The sequence below is a fragment of the Nanorana parkeri genome, unplaced genomic scaffold (genome assembly GCF_000935625.1).
Source record: "Nanorana parkeri isolate BGI_ZX_2015 unplaced genomic scaffold, ASM93562v1 scaffold142, whole genome shotgun sequence".
NCBI classification, from domain to species: Eukaryota; Metazoa; Chordata; class Amphibia; order Anura; family Dicroglossidae; genus Nanorana; species Nanorana parkeri.
This window is the reverse complement of record NW_017306410.1, coordinates 1,844,569-1,854,331: the sequence shown is the minus strand read 5'-3', so window position 1 is coordinate 1,854,331 and position 9,763 is coordinate 1,844,569. Positions and strand designations below refer to the sequence as shown.

General features: G+C 39.4%; 1 protein-coding gene across 1 annotated transcript in view; it reads right to left on the bottom strand.

Moving 5' to 3' along the window:
• Positions 1-9,763, bottom strand: part of WSCD1 (WSC domain containing 1) — a 107,509-nt gene that overhangs the window by 21,229 nt on the left and 76,517 nt on the right. The window contains exon 5 of the mRNA XM_018554103.1: positions 3,988-4,165. Within this exon, the coding sequence (XP_018409605.1) occupies positions 3,988-4,165 (178 nt within the window). The remainder of the gene's footprint in view (positions 1-3,987; positions 4,166-9,763) is intronic.

Here is a 9,763-nt window from a genome sequence, read left to right as displayed (position 1 = left end):
GGGGGGGGGGGGGGGGGGAGAGAAGAGGACCCCTGGTCAGTTACTGTAGAACCAGCACACTATAGGTGGGTCACTAGTTTTATACAATTTGTGATTGTCATATTTCGATGTTAGTGTTCCCACTGTTGGTTATGGGTTTTACTATATAATGTCTGAGTTTGATGATGTTTACCCATAATTTTGAAGTGTGCATTCTCATTTTTTCCTCTGTTTTGTTTTAATGTGATTACATAGACTGTTTATTAGATACAGGTGCTCCTAAGTGTTCTCCCAACCCTGTGTGGCATGCTATTTTTACTGGGGTTGGCTTTCAATCACAACCAGCTATTACTAAGGCTGAATAAGGCAGAAGCATGTCAGGGGTTGTTGTTTTTTTGTATAGATGCATGTGGAATAAAGTTTGATTTTCTTTGGAAGATCATTGTGTGCTGGTTCTACAGTTTTTAAGCATATCACGCCAGAAGATAGTCATCCATGCACTGAATGAGGATTACGGACGCATGACAGGGGTTGCCTATACAGGACCCCATGATTTCCAGTGGCAGACCTCCACCTCTGCCACCAGAGCTTCTGCAGCATGGGTATCGGGCCATGCACCAGGGGCACATCCCCGCATCTCTTGGGTCCCAATGCTGCTGCTGCCCATGCTTCTCTACTGCCTGTGACCTTATGATGTATTGCTTCCAGGCAGTCACATGTTTCTATACAGGTATGAGTAGGATGGCATTGAACAGGGCACATCCCATCATTCCACTCCACCTCAGCACTGCCACCTCCTTGCTCTCTCACCAGCAGGAGCAGCTCAATGGACAGTTGGGCATTTGTATGTATTTACAATGTGTGTGGATCTATGTTTTTACCGTGTGTGTGTATACAGTGTGTGTATGTGAGTGTATGCATAGGTGGTATTGCTGTGTGCTGGGCTGTATATACTTCTGTCTAAATTATATACACCCGACCCCATGTACTCTGTGCGTTACCCACTCCTGACCCCTACACTCTGTACATTACATATTTCTGACCACTGCACTGTGTATTTTACATACACCGGACCAGGGAGACTCAAACATACAAAATCAGAACACCGCACAGAGCATACTTTCCTTGTAAAATGTGTGTCAATAAACACTACACAGACCTTTTGAAGGTGCTTATTATTGCGCACACACACATTTTCATGTTGCTGAAAAACTGTATTACAGGTCCTGTTTCTTTCCTTTTTAGTTTGCAAAATAAGCAAACATTGTTAAAACTGTGTGCACTAGTTTTAGTGGTTACCTAATTCATAACTTTCAGTGTGGCAGGTCTCAACACATTTGACAATGGGTAGATGTCTTCTGACCTGGCATTCTCATCCAGGTATCTATACCCTATGTCCAGCCTTAAAGAAACAAACACACGTCCTACTTCTCTCTGACAAGGACTGTAGAAAGTAAATAATACATGAACCTATGAAATCACAGCAACCTAGTTCTCTAGAAAAATTGACATGTGGCACAAAGTAATGTCCTTCACTTCCAAAACCTAGATAAACTACATGGTAACGAATGTTGGTCTAGTCCACAAATTGGTTTCCTTATCTATGATTAGGCAATAGATATACTATATGAAAAATCAAATGTGCACTTTACACACCAGTTCTTTTCTCTGTTACATAGAAGCAATTACTATATGGAGATGCTAGATAGAGTCTCTTCAGAGTCATTCCTGTGTGACATTAGGGTATTATTCAACTTCAACCTGCATACATCAGTGTAAGAGTGTAAATGCTCTCCACATAGAGGGAAAAAAAGCAAGCTGGGATAGCATCCCAGTTCATATAACCAAACGTAATTTATCTTGGTAACAATGAGAGAACAATGGTTTGATTCAGTTTTCAAACATTGATAGGGATATTGGAAAAAGACAATCAAACATTTGGGTGAATTTGTATTTTAATTATAATATTATTTGGAGAAAATATAATCTTTGATTGCTTTCATATGTTTAAAATTTACACAAAGTGCAACATATTGACTGTCATTGAGCTCATTATTATTCATAATGAGGTCCTTGGGATGTCATAATTTGCTATCCAAGGTCAGAAGAAGATACTAAATTTAGTCACAAGAAGCTAGTGAAAATAAATCAAAGTTTCAATTACAATCCTTCAAATGTCTAATCTTTATTACTGGATTTTATTGCAAAGTTTAAATTTTATGGTTGCCTTAATGTTTGTATTAACCTTTATGGACACACTTTATAAACATTTCTAGACCTGAGCGCAAATGAAGGCCAGTTTCATAAAACACAATCCTTGTATGACATGCAGAGTTCAACTGTAGACTGTTAATGGAAAAAGAAAAAAATATAATCCAAGAATTCCAGGAATGTCCCAGTTTTTTGGGGATATTGATATCACTGGAATTCGGCTGAAATCAGCCGTACCAGCCTGAAGTGAATAGCCGAACAGTGTTCGGCTCACTTCACTTCTGATCGGTCATTCACTCGGCTGCCCTCGGCAGCTTTGTGAATAGACCCCTATGTTTCTGAAAACATTAATGGATTCCATTACTGTTTACTGTACCATACCACCGATTCTAGTCACTTTTTTAAATGCAGTTTAAAAAAAGATTTACGTTACGGGAGATTGTCTTGTCTTAACCATAATGGGGGGAATTTATTAAAACTGGGGCATACAGAATCTGGAGCAGTTGCCCATAGTAACCAATCAGCTTCTCACTTCAGTTAATTCAGTTAAGCTTTGAAAATGAAAGAGAGAAGCTGATTTGTTTCTTTGGGCAACTGCTCTAGATTCAGTGTGCTCGTATTGTGATAAATCTCTCCCCCCCCCCCATTGTGTTTAAAGCCAAAAAATGAGTACATGGATCTCTACTTTCATTAAAAAGTGAGAACACCAGCTCAACAAACTTAGGAAGAAACGTAAGGATTGTCATCGCTTACCTTTGCTTCTTAAAACCTTAAAAAAACTATTTTGTGGCAATCATGTTGGTCCACAAGCAAGTCGAATACCTACAATGTGTGAGTATGCAAACAAAAAATACAAAAAAGGTCACAAGCACTCCAACATGTAGAAAAGTCAATGTTTATTGATTTCACAGGTGTCACATCATCAGAGCGATGTTTCGGAACAGCAAAGTCCCTTACTCAGGCAAAACAGATAATGTCCTGTTATGCCTGAGGAATTTGCCATTTGGCTTTGCCATTATCTGTTTTGCCTGAGGAAGGGACTTTGCTGTTCCAAAACGTCGCTCTGATGATGCTGAAGCTTAAGGCCTGGATGAAAGCTTTGCAAATGCTTAGCAAGAGCCTGTGTTACACACTGCCTTTTGCACGATGAAGCCCAAGCACAAGGTCTTAAAGTGGAGTTTGCAGGAAAATGCAAGGTCCACCTACTGAATCAGGATACTTTCTCCATCAGCCTTACAGTTTAAAGAAAAAAGTGAATTCATACATTTCTTATTTACTCCTAGCTTCTGTATTGCAGGGGGTTATGTCTTCTCTGCTTCCAGCAAGTTCCTAGAGAATGCTGAGTATTCCAAAGCCGCCAAGAAGACACTGCAGCACAGTGCAGGATCATGTTCTTGCGAGATCTAGTATACTCAGCATTCCCCGGGATCCCATTTAAAAGGAGGATGACATGACCCTTGCCTAGGAGCTGTGGGAAAAAGCTGGGGGTAAGGCAAGTATATTTAATAACTTATTGACGCAATGTTGCTATTTGTGATGACGAAGAAGGACCCTCAATTATTAAGACTTTGCATTTTAAAGGTCACTTTAAAGTTTGTTAGTTTAATTATATTTCCTTTTATCAGGAATAATTAGGGACCCCTTTATAACAAATGTAAGTTTTAACATTATAACAACATTATACAGTATATTGTAAATATAATCCTTATTTTGCTGAACTGACAGCCTAATTTCTGTCCTAGTAGTCTTTTTTTCAATTTTCTCAGAGACAAATAAGGCAACAAATTATATATTTACCTTGTATGGGAGTCTGGTAGACAGAACAATAGCTGTCCTCCCTCAGGACCTCTGATCCAATGCTGTCATTCAGAGACCCAGCGCACAAAGAGTCATCCAGGTGTTCATAAAGGTTAAACTGAACTGTAGGGTATCCACAGAAGCATTCCAGCCCTTGGATAATTGCCAAAGGATATTCCTGTGTGCAGAAAACATGAAGATATAAGATTAGACACAAGTGGGCCAGAAAATGCCAGCTTAAAAGCAAAGTTTTTTTTACATTCATTTGTTTTATTAAAAATGATGTTTTCAGCAAAAAAAAAAATGAAATTATACCAAGTGTTTTAAAGTACACCTAAAGCCAAAACTTTTTTTTTAGTTTTAGGTAAAGTGAAGAGGGAGTAGAACACTTCACAGGTTTGTATTGCTATCTGTGTCCCTCTATATTTACCGTTACCACCAAGAGTGATAGCGAAAGAAAATCCAATATTTTGAGTTGTGACCAGAAGAGAAATAGATGGGAAATCTTCCAATGGAGACACTAGTTCTGGTGACAACCAGGGATTTCCTTCACATTGGAATTGGATTTCCTCTTACCTCCTGTTGTGGCTATGGGACAGGATGTGAAAGGAAATCAATAATGCTGGAAGGGAAAAACCATTGACAATAGTTACAATAGTGATAATAGTACAGCCACATGTGCAAGGAGTTAGTGAGAGATCGGGAGGTGAGCGAACACATACCGGGTTGGATTCCCCTCTCCCCGCTCCGATCTGCCAGCGCTCGCGGTATACTGAGCTTAGGGTAACGGGAGGACGCTAGTTTGTGTCCTCCCGTTACCCTAAGGAGAACTATGGGGAAAAACACTGACCCCATAGTTCTCCTTTAAGTTGTTTATAAGCAGGCGATTTTATGATGGCCATAAATATGAAGAGGTGTTTTGTTTTGTCTTTTCCTCTCCCTTTTATCAATAACATTGATTTATTGATTTTTTTTTCCTTACTTCTCTTTTACTTGCTATGTTGGTGTAGGCTCATAGCGGGTGATGCACTGGAAGTGCAGAAAAGAAAATTAGCGCACATTTGGCCTTGCTGCCCATGAAGTCCAGCAAGAAGAACTTGAACCTCTTACACATATGTGCCCAAAGTTGAAGCGCAAAACCTAAACTTAAAAACAAAAATTTTACATTTTGCAGCTTACCCATCCCTGATTGTGGTGGCTGCATTAGTTTTCATTGTGTATGCTTTTCTTTTCTATATTTTTCACCTGGTAACCTGCACTTCCTGTCCTAGAGTGGATCCACTATGTGGAGCAGCAGTGGAGCCACCCTTGAACATTAGCATTGTCAAACTGTGGGTAGTGTTAGATACACTAGCAGATTTAGTTGGACTTGACTAACAACTTAAGGCCGAACTCCAGCTAACACAAATTATACAAAACTGACCGTTATAAGCACCCTTGCGAGTGTCAAATGGTTTGTCTCAACCCTCTAGCTGCCACTTTGCTGGACCGGCTGGTCTGTTAAAGGAAATTGAAAATAAAAAGACTTATTGGCTGTATTACCAGGGGAAAATAAAGAAAGACAAGACTAATAAAAGAAAGAAATGCACCAGCCACAGTTCATTGTTGCTCTATCCAAATTATAAAAAATATGTTCTCCCTTTATAACAGCTCCAACTTGCGATTTGGGGCTTCTAATATGGTTCCTTGTTGAATGTATAATGTAGATATTTAGGACGTCATGCTTCCATTTGATATTTATGCATTACCTCACATGCTTTATAGAGTTGATTATACCTTTTTTATTAAAAAGCCTTTTGTAAAGAGAAAAACATGTTGAAGTGTATTATACTATCTCTCCATGGAATGTTCTTCTAATCCCTTTGGTATTTTTTTCCTGGAACATCTCAGTTAAAAACACGAAGTGTGGAAATTACTCATCAGATATTACACACTAGGCAAGTTTTAACTTGTCTCAGACTTGAATTAAATTATTCTTCTTTAATTATCTTCCAAACAGATCACCGTGGCATCAAAATATATATTCAAAACTGATCTATTTATGAGTTCACTTTGACATGTACTTGTGAATGTGCTTATCTTTGAATATCAGTATTTCATCTTAATTCATGAAGACAGGTAAACAATACAATAATCCAAATATCGAGTGCTTCTGGTGTCCAGCTCACAGCCTGCAGCAGCCAGCATCAGGCGTAAGAAATATAATAAAGACACAGAAATTTTGAGTATGTCTGCTACAATCATCAGGAACAAATATAAATCTAAATGATACTATACACAGTAGTATGTCAGCAGTAGTAGCTGTACTAATACATTATTATTATTATTTTTATTACTATAAATCCTTTTTTAAACCAGTCCCCAAGCACCACCTACAGTTCATGTTTTGTGGATATCCAGATTCTGTTGGTAGTTAAACACGTTACTGAGACACTGATTATTACCTATGTACGAATTCAGTCATTCACAAAACATGCACTATTGCTGGAATTTTTATAAAAGTACCAAGTAAATATACACATACTGTAAACAAATTGCACAAAACTATAGAAAACAATTGGAAATAAAAACAAAACAAAAAAAACTTTAGAGCAAAAGGCATATAAAATCCCTTATCTCCTAACCATCCTAATTTCAACAAAATCTCAGCATTCCCCAGAATCAGGCTGTGTCTGTGGCTGAATGGGTTCACAGAATACAAAGCGTTCTGTGAATGTATAAGAGGAGAAGAGGGGTGGACAAACAAATGTGTGGCTTGTGTGTAGGAGAGTCAGATCTGAAAGTATAACAAAAGCTATACTTCCCGGCATTTATAAAATCGATAAAAGTAAAGAGCAGCAAGTGATCGTGGAAGTGGCATAGACCTCATTACATTTAACTATTTGTTAGCAACCACATAAAAAAATGTAGGAAAGCTGCAGCTCTTCTGCCACAGTGTCTGAATTATAGGAAAAGCTATACTTTCCAGCATGAGTAAAAGTCAAAATAGTATAAGTATAAGACAATCAGCAATGCTGGAAGTGGCATACACCTTCATTACATTTAACTATTTGTTACCCAGCACATTAAAAAAGGCATAGGAGAGCTGCAGCTGATTAGGACCTTCAGAGTCCATTTACAACAGGGCAGTCTGCTGTGTTGCATTTAATGAACATAAATGTGTGTGTCGCTTTAGGGCTGCCAAAGCTCCACAAAAGAACCAAAAATCATACATGCACCAATTTGGTGAGTTCTGGGCACTGCTACACACTGTAGCACATTTTACACATTGCGGTGTGCTGCAATCCAGTTGCATTGGGAAGGTGTGTTCAATTATCATTAACAATGAACAGCACTACTGCAGTGCCCCAAATGTGCATACCATACATTACCACAATGCTCTAGTGTGAATGGGCCCTCACTGGCTACCAATTTCTGGGAAGAGGGTTAGGGGGGTTAATTCACTGACCACCACTGCCTTGTTAAATAGGGATTGTTCCTTCCATTCCTACTCCCCCTTCTTTGTCTCCCACTGACCGGCATGTAGGACTATGTAACATACTCTTGTTCTTTGCACTCTATCTGTATGTTCTACTCCTGATCCCTGCATTCTATAAGATTTGTTGTATGTATAGTCCTGACTGCTGCACTCTTTAGTCTGTGCTGTACATTACATACTCCTGACAAAGATGTTTGTTGCCCCAACAGTTACTGGTTGCTATATAGTCCCCAACTATTTTCATGTAGTTCTTCTTTAAGGTAGGATCAGACAAAGTGTTAGCTCTTTGCTTATATTCTGTGCACAAAAGGCATGTGTAATGAAAGAGTTTGATTAAAACAAAATGATTCTTTGTGCTAAGTGATACACAGTATATGTCTGTAAGACTCTTATTTGTGCCATTTAAAGGTGTTTTGTAAGTACAAGGAATACGGCATTCATGTCTGGTGATACTGCATGGAGGCTCAGGGTATATTAAGCCCAATATTAAGCATAATTTAAACATTAGGGTGAGGGACACTCTTTCTCATGTTCTAAAGTTGGGAGGTATGAATTCCTAACATCAAAGAAACTTCCGCACACCATCCCAAGGAACAAAAAAGAGTTGTAGTAATATTTGCAAAAAATGGTGATACAACTGAAGCTGATCATTCGTACGGTATTACAATCTGATTGAATAATTTATTTAGAATTTCCAGCATATTATTGGGTTTGATACATTTCCTAAGGAGGTTGTATATAGTCTTATATACACTGAGTAGCCAGATTATTATGACCACCGGTTTGTAGGCAAATGAGCTATAATTAGCTATAATTTCACGCTGAAGTTGCTAGAGGGCCAGACCATTATAAATAGGGAAGCAGGTTGTTTACCACGACAGTGGAAGTGATTTTTTTCTGAAGATATGGGTAAACAGCACGATTTAACAGCCTTTGAACGTGGGATGATTGTTGGCGCTCAAGCCATGGAGCGAGTATCAGCAAAACAGCAGAATTCGTTAAATGTTCAAGAGCAGCTGTTGTTAAAGTGTTTAATGACTGGACTGTCAGCCGAAAATCTGGGTCTGAGCGTGCGAATTGTGGCCGTCAGCGACTAGTCAATGTTAGGGCAGAACGGTGAGTGGCAAGACTGGTACAAGACAACAGAAGGCCAACAGTGCAGTGTCAGATTCCTCGTATCACCTTTCAACATCTCGTGGAGTCACGAGGCGGCCCAACAAAGTCATCTCGTGGAGTCATCTTGTGGCCCAACGAAGTACTGATGGGGTGGTCATAATAATCTGGCCACTCAGTGTATGTTCATTATTATGAAATTTTTTTCTTTTTTTATGGTAAGAATGTGAGGTTTTTTTAAATTTGTTTTGGGAGATTTACACTTTTTTGCACATGGGGTTTGATTTTGGGGTAATTGAATACATTTGTTTGTTTTTTATTGCCCCCTGTATAAACCACACTGGCCCGATTACTGAATTGTGGATTAAAGAACTTTAAAGATGAGCGCAAAGACATCTGTCCTGAACCCAGTGACACTCATATGTATGATAGGGTTGTTTGAATCAGTCTGACTAATCCGGGCCATCTGTGGTGTATAAAGGTAAGCTGACATGCAGAGACAGCAATGTCCCTCCACCCCTCTGAGGAAGTCCCTTTTTGGGAGGAAACGCATCAGGGTTTGGTGGACGTTGCACATGGAGTCGGTCCTGGTACTGCTTTATCTCGTATGCTCGGGAATGCCATTAGATTTGCACTGACCAGGAGGCCATTTCTTCATCTGGTTACTTTATATGCTGGCTTCAGATGCTCTGTTGTGATATTTCTGCAACACCTTTGCAATAACAACTTTGTTACAACCTTTGCTGATGCTTACCATCAGGGCCGGACTGGGACTAAAAATAGGCCCGGGCATTTTAGACTGAGCAGCCCAATCACGTGACCACCGGCAGGCCACACCCCTCACAACAGGGGGCGTAGCCAAACATAGAAGCGCAATCGAGGGGCAGGGCTGGCCACTAGTAAGTACCGGAGTGCTACAGCTGACACACAAGCCTTGCTACAACCAATGCAACAATATAGGAAGCTTGCTATAGAGAATATCTGTAAAAAATATGTCAAGGCAACTGGACTTGCAGTATTTTACTTGTGGACGTTTCACTAGTCATCCAACCAGCTTTCTCATATCAGAAATTTCTGAATTTAGAAAGCAGGTTGAATGGCCAGTGAAACGTCTTCAAGAAAAATACTGCAAGTCCAGTTGCCTTGACTTATTTTTTACAGATATTCCATGACCTGGATGAATGA